The sequence below is a fragment of the Triticum urartu genome, chromosome 7A (assembly GCF_056163025.1).
Source record: "Triticum urartu cultivar PI428250 chromosome 7A, HENAU_Tu73, whole genome shotgun sequence".
Taxonomy (NCBI): domain Eukaryota; kingdom Viridiplantae; phylum Streptophyta; class Magnoliopsida; order Poales; family Poaceae; genus Triticum; species Triticum urartu.
This window is the reverse complement of record NC_141879.1, coordinates 15,343,734-15,360,877: the sequence shown is the minus strand read 5'-3', so window position 1 is coordinate 15,360,877 and position 17,144 is coordinate 15,343,734. Positions and strand designations below refer to the sequence as shown.

At 43.9% G+C, this 17,144-nt stretch overlaps 2 protein-coding genes across 7 annotated transcripts; one reads left to right on the top strand and one right to left on the bottom strand.

Annotated features, from left to right (window-relative positions):
* Positions 1 to 8,008: 8,008 nt before the first annotated feature.
* Positions 8,009 to 13,085, bottom strand: LOC147956964 (uncharacterized). 6 transcript variants are annotated; one of them, XM_087535195.1, is made up of 7 exons: positions 12,631 to 13,070; positions 11,659 to 11,750; positions 11,155 to 11,359; positions 10,003 to 10,098; positions 9,347 to 9,412; positions 8,891 to 8,968; positions 8,009 to 8,557 (listed from the first exon to the last, which is right to left on the bottom strand). In XM_087535195.1, the coding sequence occupies exons 1-3, from the start codon at positions 12,685 to 12,687 to the stop codon at positions 11,155 to 11,157; spliced, it is 354 nt and encodes a 117-aa protein (XP_087391321.1). In that variant the 5' UTR covers positions 12,688 to 13,070; the 3' UTR covers positions 8,009 to 8,557; positions 8,891 to 8,968; positions 9,347 to 9,412; positions 10,003 to 10,098. The 6 variants fall into 6 exon arrangements, 3 of the variants coding, with proteins under 3 accessions (XP_087391321.1, XP_087391322.1, XP_087391320.1); XM_087535196.1 differs by having other exon boundaries at positions 9,347 to 9,409; XR_015610636.1 differs by lacking the exon at positions 11,155 to 11,359 and adding an exon at positions 12,343 to 12,411 and having other exon boundaries at positions 9,347 to 10,098; positions 12,631 to 13,085.
* A 166-nt stretch (positions 13,086 to 13,251) lies between these two features.
* Positions 13,252 to 14,511, top strand: LOC147956963 (putative disease resistance protein RGA3). The gene is made up of 2 exons (XM_087537398.1): positions 13,252 to 14,026; positions 14,134 to 14,511. The coding sequence occupies exons 1-2, from the start codon at positions 13,301 to 13,303 to the stop codon at positions 14,182 to 14,184; spliced, it is 777 nt and encodes a 258-aa protein (XP_087393524.1). The 5' UTR covers positions 13,252 to 13,300; the 3' UTR covers positions 14,185 to 14,511.
* Positions 14,512 to 17,144: the final 2,633 nt, after the last annotated feature.

Sequence of the window (17,144 nt, the reverse complement as noted above, 5' to 3'; positions counted from 1 at the left end):
CCTCCACTTGAGTATATCCTTGAACAACGAGACGAGCTTTGTTTCTGACAACTTGACCATGCTCATCTTGCTTGTTGCGGTATATCCATTTGGTACCTATTATGTTGTGCTTCCGTGGATCAGGACGCTTAACCAGTTCCCATACATTATTCAGCTCAAACTGTTGAAGCTCTTCTTGCATAGCTTGAATCCATTCAGGTTCCATGAAGGCTTCTTCAACTTTCTTGGGTTCTGATATTGAGACGAATGCGAAATGCCCACAGAAGTTTGCTAGCTGAGTTGCCCTTGAACGTGTGAGTGGACCAGGTGCATTGATGCTGTCAAGTATTCTGTCAATCTGTACTTCATTTGCAACACGAGGATGTAAAGGGCGAAGACTTTGCTCTTGCTGATCTGTGTTGTCATTTGGAGGTATATCTTCAGGCTGAGCATTGTCTTCATGTGGATCAGGTGCTGAGATGATAAGTTCTTCTTCAGGATGAGCTTCAGAAGGTACAATCTCTCCAGTTCCCATAAGCTTGATTGATTCACTAGCTGGAACTTCATCTAGCACATTTGGCAATTGCTCCCTTTGTGATCCATTGGTTTCATCGAACCGCACATCCACAGTTTCAATCACTTTGTAGTGGAAGAGATTGAAGACTCTGTAGGAGTGCGAATCCTTTCCATATCCAAGCATGAATCCCTCATGTGCTTTTGGTGCAAACTTTGAGGTGTGGTGTGGGTCCTTGATCCAGCATTTTGCGCCAAATACTCTGAAGTAACTGACATTTGGCTTCTTGCCAGTTAGGAGTTCATAAGATGTCTTGTTCAGAAGCTTGTGAAGATAAACACGATTGACTGTATGGCATGCAGTATCAATGGCTTCAGTCCAGAATTTTCTTGGAGTCTTGTATTCATCTAGCATTGTTCTAGCCATCTCAATGAGTGTTCTGTTTTTGCGTTCGACGACGCCATTCTGCTATGGCGTGTATGGAGCTGAGAATTCATGTGTGATGCCCAAGGTATCCAGATATGTATCAAGGCCAGTGTTCTTGAATTCAGTGCCATTGTCACTTCTGATGTGCTTTATCTTGGCGCCAAAATTGTTCATGGCTCGATTGGCGAAGCGTCTGAAGACATCCTGCACTTCAGTCTTGTAAAGGATTATGTGTACCCAAGTATATCTAGAGTAATCATCAACAATGACGAAGCCATAGAGGCAAGCAGAAGTAGTAAAAGTTGAGTAGTGAGTGGGACCGAACAGATCCATGTGAAGCAGTTCGAAGGGTTGTGTAGTAGTCATGATTGTCTTCGAAGGATGTTTTGCCCTTGTCATTTTCCCTGCTTCACAGGCACCGCATAAATGATCTTTCTTGAACTTGACGCCCTCGATGCCTGTGACGTGCTTTTTCTTCGCAAGGTTGTGGAGGTTCCTCATGCCAGCATGCCCAAGCCTTCGATGCCAAAGCCAGCATTCTGAAGCTTTTGCAAGAAGACATACTGCAAGTTGTGGTCCTGCTGAGAAATCTACCACGTACAAATCACCTTTTTGATACCCTTCAAACACTAGAGATTTGTCAGATTCCTTAGCACCAGGCAACGATATTTTCCAAACATTACAATCATATTCAAATCGCAAAGCATTGAGACAGACATTAAGTTGAAGCCAAGGGATTCAACAAGCATGACTTTATCCATGTGTTGATCCTTTGAGATTGCAACTCTACCTAGACCCAATACCTTACTTTTACCAGTGTCAGCAAATGTGATGTGACTCTTGTCGGATGGACGTAAAGTTGAGTCCATAAGAAGGCTTCTTCTGCCAGTCATGTGATTTGTACACCCACTGTCAATAATCCATTCTGAAGATTTTGAAGTCGCTGGTGTCGTACCCTACAGTGCAGTTAGGGGGATAGACTTCACGAAGAGAGTTGTGAAGCATAAACATTTGACGAACCAGTGGGTTATGAAAACTTAGATCCAGATTAGGACTAATAGGGAGAGTAGCATGTGATTCAGGAGCAAAGTACATAATGATGCCATTCGGGCATTTTATCTTGCGCCCTACAAGATTTTTAAGGTCCCCAGCAGTAGCATCAGAAGATTTTGTTTTTCTGCTGGAGACCTTTCCCTGCAAAAGAGAGTTAAGCTTTCTTAACCACCCACATCTTCAAGGGTGGCTTAGAAGCAATAAGTCTAAGTGCAGCATCTGAGAATTTTGGCTTTGGAGCCCTAGCAAACAGTCTAGCAGGGGGACAATAATACTCATAGAAATAAGCAGAATAATTTTTGGTCATATGAACATGACGGTTCGATGAACCGCTCTCATATCCATATGCCTGAGTATGGTTTCCCTACAAAACATTTGCGTTAGTGTGACTCAGGTGTGTCCTCTGTTTTTATGAAGCCATTGGACCGTATGAAGCCTTTGGTCTGAGGTTTGTCTTCTTCAAGTGAGGTGTCATGAAGACATTCACAGGAAGATTTTCCAGACACTTTTTCGGAACCCAGATCATCTTCATAGGAGGTCCATTCCTGCAGTTAGTACCAATATACCTGGCAAACACTTCACCATTCTGATTCTTAAACAGTTTATAGTTTGCATCAAAGGATTCATCAATGATAATGGGGTTAGCACAAGTGAAGCCAGACAGATTGGATGGATCTGCTGAGGATTCCTTTGCAACAACCCATGTGGTTTTGGGGTACTGCTCAGGTTTCCAGTAAGAGCCATCTGCATTAATTTTCCTCATGAACCCAACACCCTCTTTCCTAGGGTTTCGGTTCAGAATCTGCTTCTTAAGGACATCACATAGTGTCTGATGCCCTTTCAGACTTTTGTACATTCCTGTTTCAAGCAATGTCTTCAACCTAGCATTCTCATCAGCAATAGCAGTGGTATCCTCAGGAGAGGGGTTAGTTACCACGTTAACAGTTGAAGATATTGCAACAGTAGTAGCAGTGGAACATTCAGCAACAGAATTAGCATTATCACGCTCAATGCATTTAAGACATGGTGGTTCAAATCCTTCCTGAGCGGGACTGATCTGTTCGGAGCGAAGTGACTCATTTTCCTTTTGAAGATCTTCATGATCCGCTCTCAACTTCTCAAGATCTTGCTTTTTTTGAAGATAATCATAGGAGAGCTTTTCATGAGTAGTTGAGAGAGTCTCAAGACGATCTTCAAGTTCCTGATACTTAACGTGAAGATTTTTTATGTCTTCAATTAAGGATTCAGAGCGAGTCATTTCGGCACCCAACAGATCATCGCTTCTGTCTAACAGTTTTTGAATATGTTCCATAGCTTTCTGTTGTTCAGTTGCAATTTTAGCAAGTGTTCTGTAGCTAGGTTTTGAATCACATTCAGAGTCATCGTCACTAGATGTTTCATAGCGAGTAGTGCGTGTGTTTACCTTGGCACCGCGTGCCATGAAGCAGTAGGTAGGAGTGGAGTCGTTCTTGTCATTTGCGTCGGTGTCGGTGATGCAGTCATTGTCTTCAGTGTTGAAGATGGACTTGGCGACGTATGTTGTAGCCAGACTCGCAATGCCAGAATCAGACTCCTCCTCAGACTCCACCTCTGCCTCCTCAGATGCGGACTCCTCCTCTGAATCCATCTCCTTTCCAACAAACGCACGTGCCTTGCCAGATGAGCTCTTCTTGTGTGATGAAGACTTTGATGAAGACTTGGAAGAAGACTTTGAGTGTTTCTTCTTCTTCTTGTCGTCAGAATCATATTCCTTGCTCTTCTTCTTCCTTCTGTTCTCATTGTCCCACTGTGGACACTCAGAGATGAAGTGCCCGGTTTTCTTGCACTTGTGACATGTTTTCTTCTTGTAGTCATGAGCAGAAGCTTCATCATTCCTTGATCTTGATCGTGAAGATTTTCTGAAGCCTTTCTTCTTGGTGAATTTTTGGAACTTCTTCACTAGCATTGCAAGTTCTCTTCCAATGTCTTCAGGATCATCAGAACTGCAGTCAGATTCTTCTTCAGATGAGGAGACAGCTTTTGCCTTCAAGGCTCGAGTTCGCCCATAGTTTGGACCGTAAATATCTCTTTTCTCAGAAAGAGGAACTCATGTGTGTTGAGCCTCTCAAGTATGTCAGACGGATCGAGTGTCTTGAAATCAGGACGTTCTTGAATCATCAGGGCCAGGATGTCAAACGAACTATCAAGTGATCTCAGCAGCGTCTTGACGATTTCATGTTTGGTGATCTCAGTGGCGCCGAGGGCTTGAAGCTCGTTTGTGATGTCAGTAAGTCTGTCAAATGTCTGCTAGACATTTTCATTGTCATTTCGCTTGAAGCAGTTGAAGAGATTGCGAAGGACACTGATTCTTTGATCTCTCTGGGTTGAGATGCCTTCATTAACTTTGGAGAGCCAGTCCCAGACCAGTTTGGATGTCTTCAAGGCACTCACACGGCCATACTGTCCTTTGGTCAGATGACCACAGATGATATTCTTAGCAGTAGAGTCCAGTTGAACGAATTTCTTGACATCAGCAGCAGTGACACCTTCTCCGGCCTTGGGGACGCCGTTCTCGACGACATACCATAGGTCGACATCAATGGCTTCAAGATGCATGCGCATCTTATTCTTCCAGTAGGGATATTCAGTTCCATCGAAGACGGGGCAAGCAGCGGAGACTTTGATTATCCCTGCAGTCGACATAGCTAAAACTCCAGGTGGTTAAACCGAATCACACAGAACAAGGGAGCACCAAGCTCTGATACCAATTGAAAGTGCGTTATATCGACTAGAGGGGGGGTGAATAGGCGATTTTTATAAAAGTCTTCAAAACGTGAGAGTTATGAAGACAAACAGTGAAGATTATGCCTATTACTAAGCAGCGGAAGTTAGATTACACTAGGGCAGCCATGGTCATGTATTCAATTGAGTGAAAGCACAATGACAAACAGCTACAGTGTAATAAGGATCAGGTAGGAAGAAGTTATGAAGCCAAACAGATCATACATTCATGTTGTGAAGATAAAAGATAAAGCAAGCATGCAATGGCTTCACAATGAATAACAGTAAGTCAAAGGAAGTGAAGATGAAACCAGTGACACGTTGAAGACAATGATTTGTTGGACCAGTTCCAGTTGCTGTGACAACTGTACGTCTGGTTGGAGCGGCTAGGTATTTAAACCAGAGGACACACAGTCCCGGACACCCAGTCAAGGACACTTAGTCCAAGACACCCATTCCTCACCGTATTCTCCTTGAACTAAGGTCACACAGACCTCGTCCAATCACTCGTGGTAAGTCTTCAGGCGACTTCCAAACCTTCACAGACTTCGTTCACTGGCAATCCACAATTTCTCTTGGATGCTCTGAACGCGACGCCTAACCGTCTGGAGGATGCACAGTCCTCAAGTGTAATAAGTCTTCAGATCACTCAGACACGAAGACTTAAGTGATGCCCAATTTACTCTGGCTCTGAGTGGTTAGGGCTTTTCTCCTCGCTAGGAATTTTCTCTCAAAGGCTTCGAGGTGGGTTGCTCTCAAACTACAAAAGTCGTGCACTGAAATCTGAGCAGCCAACCGTTTATGGTTGTGGGGGTGGGCTATTTATAGCCACTTGGCAACTCGACCTGATTTGTCCGAAATGACCCTGGGTCACTAAGGAACTGACACGTGTACCAACGGTCGAATTTTGAACTCACACGGCAACTTTACTTGGGCTACAAGTAAAGCTGACTTGTCTGACTCTGGACAAGATTTGCTCTCATAGTCTTCGCTCGAAGACATAGGATTTGAATTAGGCATCACTTCAGTCATTCTGACTGGTTCTCTTGGACCCCACTTAACAGTACGGTGGTTCCTATGACACAACATGAAAGAAATAAAACTACGAAGGATCTAAGTCTTCGAGTTCCATAAGCTTCATAGGGAGTCTTCTCATGTCATTGTCTTCAATATGAATATCTTCATAAACCACCATTGTCTTCAATGTCTTCGTACATTTTTAGGGGTCATCTCTGGTAGTAAAACTGAATCAATGAGGGACTTCTACCTGTGTTTTCCTGCAATTCTCACAACCACATTAGTCCCTCAACTAGGTTTGTCGTCAATACTCCAAAACCAACTAGGGGTGGCACTAGATGCACTTACAGGTGGCCGCCGGGATGATGAAGATGGCCACCGGTGATGATTCCCCCCTCCGTCGGAGTGCCGGAACGGGGTCTAGATTGGTTTTCAGTGGCTACAGTGGCTTGCGGCGGCGGAACTTCTAATCTAGGGTTTCCTCGAGGGTTTTTGGAATATTTGGGAATTTATAGGGCGAAGTGGGGGTGCGGGAGGCACCGAGGTGGGCACAACCCACCTGGGCGAGTCTCTTGGTCCAAAACAATCCACAAAAAGTTTCACGGTGTTTGGACTCGGTTTGATATTAATTTCCTGCGATGTAAAAAAAAGCAAAAACTAGCAACTGGCACTGGGCAATGGGTCAACAGGTTAGTCTAAAAAATGATATAAAGTTGCTATAAAATGATTGTAGAATATCCAAGAATGATAATATAACAACATGAATACTTCATAAATTATAGATACGCTGGAGACGTATCAGTATCCCCAAGCTCAATTCCTACTCGTCCTCGAGTAGGTAAATGATAAAAGAAATAATTTATGAAGTGTGAATGCTAGCAAAGTGCACAAGTTTGATCAATGATAATTTCGATCACTTTTCCTAGCATCATAACATAAATTTTTTTTCTCATAAAATTTCTTCTCATGTTAAAGTAGCAACCAATTCACATGTTAAGGTTCGAACAATGAATTCTCTTGAAACTCAACAACCTATGTTCTCAATCACCAAGCAATTGCAATTCAACTTATTCAACAGAGTCTAAGTAAGAGCTCCACATACTCAAGCATCATATAGTCTTCTATGATTACTAACACTCACCGCATACACATGAGCAGAACGTTTCAACCGGACACATAGAAAGGTCGGGGCTTATAATTTCTCCTCCCAACGTATTCACCTCAAGGATGATGTCAATAATAATAACACATGCTACCCATATCCAACTGGATATATGTGCCTAGATATTTCCTCACCACATAATGCTTGCCAAAAGAGAAAAATAAAAAGGAATAGAGAGAAAAACTTTGACTTTTTGTTTGTATGCTCAACCCCTTAGTGCAAAGGAACGTCACGTTATATTGCCCCTTATGATAGCAACCTTTATTATGCAGTCCGTCGCTTTTATTCTTTGCCATCACAAGTTCGTACAACGCTCAATTTTCTCTTACACAATATGATCTAACACTTTTTATAACCAATTTTATTGCCTTATTGCACCGATGACAACTTACTTGAAGGATCTTGCTAAATACTTAGGTAGGTATGGTGGACTCTTGAAAATAAGATTTGGGTTTAAGGGTTTTTGCAAGCACCACATGTTAAAGGATCTATGACAATATAACTTTTATGTGAATATAAACAAACATGAATCATTATGTTGTCTTCCTTGTCAGACGTCAACAATTTTGATTATAATATTTTAATGGGGGCTCACAATCACAAAAGATTTCTAAGATAGTGTATTTGCATGTGAAAGTTCTCTTCCTTGTACTAATCATTCGTGAATTGCTTGTATGACCAATATTGTGATTATCAAGCCTTCAAAGATTTCACTTTCTACACCGAATGTGAAGCTACCACTCGGCATGATATGATTTCAACTTCATGACATTCAATTAATTCAACAATTTACTCACAGGATATAAGTGAAGCACAAGAGCAAATGACAAGTTACTCCGAAAAGATATAAGTGAAGATCAAGTGAGTAGTTATGTAAACTAGATGACCAGTTACGCCCATGGCGCAAAAAGCGAGATCAAGCCCATGCACATGTGACTGATTTTGAACCAACTTCATGGATACTTATATCCCATTAATTACAATATAGATGATACCATGATAGACTAAAAGGAAGTAATAAGATCGCTTGATAATAGCATACATTGGTTTACCCGTTGTGCCGATGGTGCAAAGGGCGAGAGGGAACCAAGCAAGAGTGTTTAGATAATATTTAGATACGATGTTCAAACATAGTGTTATATATTCCATTGCATGGTACCAAGATGGCTAAAAACAAAGTCATGAGACCAACTCATGATAGAAAGCAAGCTGGATTACATAGCTCCATCTGCATTGGTATTTCCACACCAATTTAAAAAAGATGTTTCATCTACTCTATATTATGAAGTACTGGAGCTGAAAGGATAAGGTGACGCAGAGCACATTATATGGTCGAGAAAAGTAGTGCATGACCTAGGTCTTGAACCTGAGCTATATTATGAGATGATGGCAGTGGTTGCTCATGACGCTATCAAAGGGAGTGCACGATGATATGAGTTCTCCCGCCAATTCCTCAAAGGCAAATGCATATGACACTCCTCCTTTCATATTTGCGATGTCAAAGAACTGAGTCCAGCTTCTTGTGATTGTATGATAAGCCGAGCAATGACGATGGCAGGTCTGTTTCCAGCTTTGATCAGCAAATTAGTATGCTCTTCATGCATGTGCCCCTTGAGATATTCTTGTGTGAAGTGAGTGGAAAAGTACTGCAATAGATATTAAGCATGGTTAAGATGCAGCTATGAAGATTCATAAAAAGGAGAAAGGACAGGAACAGAATACCATTTGTTGACCACTTGTTGCGAACATCTTGTTCATGGTACAGACATAGTAGGAAGAGAAATTTTGTTTCCGTCTAGTATTAAGCTGTTCAGAGTGTCAACATGCTGTTTGTATAGTGTTACCTCATTCCCAAACAAGAAAATAGTAGCTCAGCTCATCTATGTACCCATGAATGCGGACATCTATTTAATTTGAAGGCTAATTTAATTATCATGCCTAAATGTGGTATAAATGGGGCGACACCGTTAGCTTCTTACCATGGATAATGCATTTTCCATCATCCAGAGTGATCCTCCTGCGTGCATATTCAGTTACTGGGCAATATGATGCCAAATCTACACAGAGAAAAAAAATGGCTATTACTTCATACCTCCTACACATCCAGAGGGATCCTCTTGTGTGCATATTCAGTTACTGTGTCACAAAATAACATGATGCCAAATGATAAGCATGTATGAGGAAAATTAAAATGTTCAATAAAGATTTCTCTAAAGGGCATATGATGCAAACTTTGAGAACAACAGGACTTCCAACTCTCTGGAACTGTAGTCGCACACATGAACATACTATGCTTCAAGTACCAGAAAGACAGTAGAACACATGGAAACAAACATGTGGATACCAATCGCTTATTCAGGCACAGAGTAAGAAGCCTATACGCAATAATGAACGGTAGTCTGATTAAAGAAGATCAGGTGTTGGGGAAAATATACCTTGTCGTCGCTGAAATTTCACTTGGAGGCATCTATGGCGACTTGATGTGGCATGCATGAAATCTTCTTTGGTAATAGGCAAGTAAAAGTCACATTTTAGTTTTGAAGCAAGCAGACAGTCTGTGAATATATACTATAGTCCATGCAAAGCAGACAAGATCCACGTATTAGCAATTTATTAAAACAGGAAAAAAATCAGCATATACATTTCCACGCATTAACATCTAACCAACTAAAAACCAGAGAGAGGAAATCGAAAACTTCTATTTTTAGGCCTGACAACATTGTCACCAAAGACTGGGAAGCATGGATTGCATGCGCCAATTAAAATTTACCAGGAAACAAATAAGACATCATTTTCCATCAACACTTATATGCCAGTTAAAAAGCATGATCCATTATGGTCTTAGTAGTAAACAACTCGGATAGAAGCATAGGCTAATGTGAGGCAGTTACACATGCCGCAAAAGCATCCTAAAGACGGATGTTTTTCACACAAGCTATATTAGTAGAGAAACTATTGCTCAGCTTTGTAAATCGTAACCATAAAAAGGAAAGAGAAGCCTATGAAAAATTGCACAGGAGCACATATTAACAGAAGGAATATCCGACTAAAATATAAAATCCTATAACTTAGTCCTAGAATCCTTTCGTACAAGGAGTGAAGAAATGTTTGTAGTCTCAAGAGCCTCGTCGGTACAAAATCTTTCAACTATTTTGTTACCCATGTCAATATCCATCAGTTCCAGCGGCTGCAATCAAGAGTCAAGAATAAACCAGATTGGTAATTAAACAAATGACAAATTTAAGCTCCAGTTAAGTCAAGCATATATAAAAAAACATGCCCCTGAACTTAATTTTCGTCATTTGGGGATGTATAGCATGGAACTGCAGATATGCCAATGGGGAGTTCTAATTCAGAGCACCTCTGAATAAAGAGTGTGCAGTAAGAAATGATAGCAGTATTTATACTCAGGGTCGCCGGAGACATGCATCGAAGGAAATATGTGCATTGTACCACCATATTTCTTGGTTGACCCAACCAAGTCACATACTTTCTCCTGCTACCGACGTCTGTGTTACTACAAGGGGAAGAAAAAAGTTCAACTATTACCACTCCACTTTCAGTATATATACGGTGCCAACAACTTGGCATAGAACCTAATGTTTTCTGTGAGTTCATGGATCGGCCATTGGGAGAATATTACAGGGTGGAGGCATAAGGAGAATAATCAAATAGCAAGACTGTACAAGAAAATAAGCTGCAACTTGCAACTCATGAAATTCTGTTTAAATTTATAGGTCATATTAGATGCATAGGAAGTACAGGTAAATACAGAAGTTCAGCTTCAAGCCACTCATCAAATATGGGGGACCTCCCTTGCTATGCCCAGACCAACAAAAATTGAACTGTCGATACAACTGGACTGACAAAATGAACTATTGAAAGGGAAACCTACTATTTTTTTGCAGAACATTTTCAATTTGACAATGCAAAAAGTAGTGAACACCACAAGATGTGATTTTTTTCCCATTCCTCAATCGAGAGTAACGATCAACAACCAGCTCATGTTGCAAATATATTTCAATTGAACAAAGCAGGCTACATCCAGCAATAACTTGACCTAAGTTTCTACTTGTGACCTTTTATAGTGCTTGTTTATGCCATGAACAATAAGGAGTGGAAATTAATATATCCCGAACCAATATTTCGAAATTTGTAGAGGCCAAGTAATTCATTAATCTAATGTTTCCTGGTGAGACACACCATTCATCCATAGCAGGTTAGGCAAGCAAGCTTAACTAACCTACTGCAATGGCCGCTGCTGCACCACGAGCGTCGGGGAAGACGTCCAGGGAAGAAGGCGGCGGCGCGAGAGGCCGTGGGGCCGGAGGGTCGAGGAGCAGGGGAGGCTGGAGATGCTGAACGGCGCGGACTCGAATGGGGCTCGAGGAAGGGAAGGATTGGTCCTTTGTGCGCTAGGTTTTCGGGACGCATTAGTGCCTTTCGTGCTGGACAAAATAACTTGCAAATCAAAATCTGTATAACTTTACTCCTGAGCCTGGCCAACATTAATTAGCATGGCCCCTTTTGCTCATATTTGTACATTTAGTCGGCAAACCTTTCCGAAATTGTATCTGAAAGAAACTGCTACTATCTTTTGCTTGTTCTCGCAAAGAATTAAATCCATAGTATGCCAAGAAGCTATGGAAAATTTGCAATTGCTTCAAAGAATATAATACATTGCAGAAATAAAATACTCTATCAGAGAGTTGGCAGGCGAGGTAGTGGGGACAGAGCAAGAACTAACTTTGAGAGGAGATGGGCAGACTCTTGCGTCATGCCCTGGCTGACCCCTACGCTTACGCCATGCCTCATATATCCATTCCTCATTCCTCTGTGCTGTGATAGAAATTCAGAATGGCAAATAAAAGTATTCTTAGATTGCAGCCTTCATTTCTTATCCTTTAGTAGGCACATTTGATTATGAAGGAAGAAGATGGGAAATATGCATATAGCAAGGAATAGTAAAAAGATGTTCTTTCAAACTTGCATGGCTATTTGTTTTTTCTGTAAACATACCAATCTACTGCCATCTCGCTGGCCTTAATTTCTTACCTTTTCATAGATGCAAATTTGATTTTGAGCAAGTAGAGAAGCAATATACGATAGCATACATCAAGAAATAGTAGATGAATGTTCTTTTCAGCCTTAATTCTTTTCAGCATATATACGACCATCGTTTTTTCCTGTAAATACACTGATGTACTACCATCTCATTGCAAATTATGTATTGTGCAAAGGAAAAATCATTTTACTTTTCAGCATATATATACGATCATACGGTAGTCACACATATAAGCAGCACCACAAAAACAAACACACAAACACGACACCCGGAAAAACCAGGAATACAAAGGAATTAACACGATAATAAGCAGTAAACAATATAGTATAAAAGTGCAGCGCTTAGGGAAGAAGGACAAGGACAAACCTAAAAAACTATCAAAGGGATGAAACAGTAATCTGAGAGGGTGAGGCGGCATGGTGCAGATTTGGTTTTCTGAAATAAAGCATTGGCAATTAACAAAAAAATCGTCACACAAGGCCAGATATATGAATGACCAACATATTAAAATCTCCTTAAAGCTTGCAAGCCAGTAGTAATATAGGTAGGAACGATGTATTCCCCGTCACATTGAGGGAGGAAAGGGGAAACACATGGTCTGTGAGGAGATTAGGAGAACGAACAACTATAAGGACCAACGGGTCTGACACGTACCTCAACCAGCTTGCCGGCGGCGCCGCCTCCATGACGAACCACGACGGCCTCCTCCATCTCCCCAGCAGCTCAAGCCCACCCTGACCAACCCGTTGCTTCTTGTCCTCGGCACCTATCTCCCCTGCTCCTTGCAACAATGGCGACATGGGAGAGAGAGAGAGGAGGATAGGTGGCAAGATCTGCGCCCGATCCAGAATCACGGCACGCGGCGCGTGATGCCGGCGACCTGCACCGGATCCGGCTGGGCCGAGAAGTGCCGCAGCCGCTGCTATACCTCAAGCGCCGGGGAGAGAAGGCCGCGTCGGCCGCTGCGTGGAGCCGGCGGCGTGACGGTAGGGAAGGAGGGGATCAGGGGAGGGGAGAGCACGTGAGAGAAGGCAAGGGAGAGGAGATATTTTCACGGGTGGCCGCTGGGTGCAAACGATGACTGTAAAAAAACACCCTGCCAACCCACGATCGATTCGCCCTGCTTTTCACCCGGACAGAAGCACGCACACACCGGCCGCTGCGAGGCTGGCCGCGCGCAAGGCTGGCCCATGTGTCAGTCGCTCTAGCCCTGTTACTTAGAGTACAGAAGAACGAGCGACCGGATGTTTACCACCACGATGAAAGGTACGACGTCGCTGGCCAGCGAGGCAAATCGAGTGTTTAGGATGAATTTGAAACGGGGATGGCGCTAGAATGGCGGGTTGGGAAACTGGATTTATATGTTCAATTACGAACACTTGCAGATTTCGAAGTAAGGAAGGAGGTTGGGTATGAGTTGAGCCAGCTGAGAGACCTAAACAAGCTTCAGGGCTATCTGAGTATCCGTGATCTTGGAAATATTAAAAGCAAGAGGGAGGGGTGTGAAGCAAAGCTAGCTGACAAGAAAGGACTGACAGAATTGGTACTGCAATGGGACCATAATACGAGTTGCACACCACAAGTTCAAGCAGAGGTACTTGAGGCTCTTTGCCCACCCGAGCATCTTGAAAATCTGGAAATCATCGGTTACCAAGGTCTGAGCTACCCAAGTTGGATGCTGAGTGAGCAGAACAGCGGCCCAAAGTACCTAAAGACACTAGCGCTGGACTCCTGCTGGCTGGAACCTGCTCCTCAACTGTTTGAGGTTTTCATTAATCTTCGCAAGCTCATGATTGGACGCTGCAACTGGGACCACTTGCCAGCCAGTGTGAAGGACCTCAGGTGGCTCGAGAGCCTACTGATTGTTGATTGCTGGCGTCTTGAATCTCTTCCAGAACTTCCCAGTTCTCTTAAGAAGTTTAAATTGGTGGGAAGCGACAATGAGTTCATGAAGTCGTGCAAACTAGAAGGTCATCCTAATTGGGAAAAGCTTCGGCATCTCGAGAACCCGCCGATACTTGATGTTGGCACACCGGAATTCATGCCGCAGGTATATACATCTATAAATCTTTTTGATGCCTCATTCTTTCAAGTTAATAGTCGTTATGATTGTTGCTTAAGTTTGGTAATACATTTGCTAACCTTAGAAAATACCAGGAAGAACACGACACAGACGAAGATGAAGTAGAAGATTCACCATCGTTGTGATATGCTGCCAAATTGGCTCGGTAGTGATTTCTGGCCCTACGCATGCCTTGTCATTAGGCGTTATATGCTCGTTGCGGACCATGCTGCATTTATTTATCTTCCAATGGCTTGTAATAATGTGGAATTGTGACCACTGGATTTATCTGACAATTCCTATGGCTTGTATTGTTGTGGAGTGATTGCCAGTGGATTTATTTGCTTCCGATGACTTGTAATAATGTGGAACGTTGACCACTGGATTATTTGTTTCCTATAGTTTGTAATACTGTGGAAATATGACCACTGGATTTATTTGTTTCATATATGGTTTGTAACATTGAGGAATGATGTACGCTGTTCCTATCCTATCTGTTTCCATTGGTTCATAGTGTTGGGAAACGTAGCAATTTCAAAAAAATTCCTACGAACACGCAAGATTATTTTTTTTCCGACAAAGGGTGAAATTTTATTGGCTCAAAATGGAGCATCAAAAAGATACAAACACAATGCATAGTTAAGATGCACACAGCCAACACCAACACACGCACGCAAAAAACTCGCCATCAAATAGCAAAGTCATCTAAGACCAAAGCTATGCATGGGCCACAAAAAAAAGAAAAAAAAGAAACCCCAAAGCGATCAGATCCGCAATTGGCAAACTATATTAATGACCTTATCCGCACCGACCATCTCATGACATCACATGGAAAATGAGGTTCTTCAACTGCAACTCCTTCAGGAAAGGAGCAACACTCAAGTGTTGTCGTCACCGGATCCAACCACCCAAAGTCTGAATCTAGGTTTTCACCCTGAAGAACCACTCTAAGCATATCCGAGCAATGCCTTCAATAAGGTAACGACATAAAAACATCGTCATTGTCAGGTATAACCAACTTGGTTGCACCTAGGTTTTCACCCCAGAGCTCGAGAGCATGTGCTCAAGTAGCACAACCATCAAAGTCACTCATGTGTCGTCGCCACCACTTTTCCACGATCCCAACAGCTACATGCTTGCGCGATGCACGACCGCCGCCACTGCACAATCATCCCTCTGCGTCAAGTCGTCGTTGATAGTTTGCTTCTCCCTGTCGAAGTCAACCATCGGGTCTAAAGAGAGGAACCCTCACAATGACCTTTCGATGGTCACCGCAATCTGTTGCGAGGCCACCACCGCAAGCCGAAGGTTACCAAGGACCTACACCGACAGCGAAGCAAACCACCACAGACTACCACCTCGCCGAAGAGAGCCATGGCCAATCCTGTCGACCCAAAACCGTATTGCTGGAACTAGAGCATGAAAGACAGATCACTGTCATCACTCACGCGCATCCAGACCAAACCAACCACGCCATGATAAAGGAGGCGGGTCGAAACCCCGGCACGGGTGCCGTCCACCAGTGGAGAAAGCTGTCATCACTGGAGCAGCTGCAACACACCTGGGCATAGCTGCCATCGTCGGATGAGGCTTCCTTGTGATGCATCCGGACTCCACAACCTAGGAGGAGTTGGTTGGCGAGCAGCCGCAGCAGGTAGCCCCTGTCCAAATTGGATCTGAGAGACGCCTGCCGCACCAAGGCCATGCACGGGACAATCACAAACTCCAGCTATGGACCATGTACTCCAGGAGCTTCTTCAGGTGGCAGAGGAGGCCACACACCAGCCGCGGCACCGGCGAACACAGATCAGCGAGGGGTTCCCCACGAGCACCGCAAGATGGCGTCGGATGGAGAGAACTGCCCCGCTGCCGAGCGCCGCGCAGGGCTTTGCCCCGGCTGCACTGGTCGGTGGCGACGAGGGGTGAAGGGAGAACGAGGGGGTGGTTTCGCCCGAGGTGGAGGTCGCCGCCCGTGTCACCCGATATGCAACGCGGGCACACACAAGATCATGGTGATGCATAGCAACGAGAGGGGAGAGTGTTGTCTACGTACCCTCGTAGACTGTAAGCGGAAGCGTTTAGACAACGCGGTTGATGTAGTCGTACGTCTTCACGATCGACCGATCCTACTACCGAAAGTACGACACCTCCGCGATCTGCACACGTTCGGCTCGGTGACGTCCCACAAACTCTCGATCCAGCTGAGTGTCGAGGGAGAGCTTCGTCAGCACGATGGCGTGATGACGGTGATGATGAAGCTACCGGTGCAGGGCTTCGCCTAAGCACTACAACGATATGACCGAGGTGGATTATAGTGGAGGGGGGCACCGCACACGGCTAAGAAAATGTCTGTTGTGTGTTCTAGGGTGCCCCCTGCCCCCGTATATAAAGGAGCAAGGGGGAGGCCGGCCGGCCCTTGGGCGTCCCAAGGAGAGGAGGAATCCTCCTCCTAGTAGGAGTAGGACTCCCTCCTTTCCTAGACCAACTACGAAGGGGAAGAGGGAAGGAAGGAGAGGGAGAGAGGGAGGGAAAGAGGGGGTGCCCCCCCCCTCCTTGTCCAATTCGGACTCCTCAAGGGGAGGGGGCGCGGCCAGCCCTAAGGCCACCTCCTCTCACAAGGCCCATGTTGGCCCATTAGTTCCCCCGGGGGTTCCGATAACCCCCCGGCACTCCGATAATTATCCGATGACCCCCGGAACTCATCCGGTGTCTGAATATAGTCATCCAATATATCAATCTATATGTCTAGACCATTTCAAGAATCCTCGTCATGTCCGTGATCACATCCGGGACTCCGAACTACCTTCGGTACATCAAAACACATAAACTCATAATACCGATCGTCACTGAACGTTAAGCGTGTGGACCCTACAGGTTCGAGAACTATGTAGACATGACCGAGACTCATCTTAGGTCAATAACCAATAGCAGAACCTGGATGTTCATATTGGCTCCCACATATTCTACGAAGATCTTTATCGGTCAAACCGCATAACAACATACGTTGTTCCCTTTGTCATCGGTATGTTACTTGCCCGAGATTCGATCGTCGGTATCTCAATACCTAGTTCAATCTCGTTATCGGCAAGTCTCTTTACTCGTTCTG

Coding starts and splice junctions, on each gene's coding strand:
- LOC147956964 (XM_087535194.1), bottom strand. CDS start 12,687: ATGGAGGAGGCCGTCGTGGTTCGTCATGGAGGCGGCGCCGCCGGCAAG. Junction 11,751..12,630: donor CCGCCGGCAAGCTGGTTGAG/GTACGTGTCAGA, acceptor TTTCTATCACAG/CACAGAGGAATGAGGAATGG. Junction 11,360..11,658: donor TCTGCCCATCTCCTCTCAAA/GTTAGTTCTTGC, acceptor TATTTTGTCCAG/CACGAAAGGCACTAATGCGT.
- LOC147956963 (XM_087537398.1), top strand. CDS start 13,301: ATGGCGCTAGAATGGCGGGTTGGGAAACTGGATTTATATGTTCAATTA. Junction 14,027..14,133: donor CACCGGAATTCATGCCGCAG/GTATATACATCT, acceptor AGAAAATACCAG/GAAGAACACGACACAGACGA.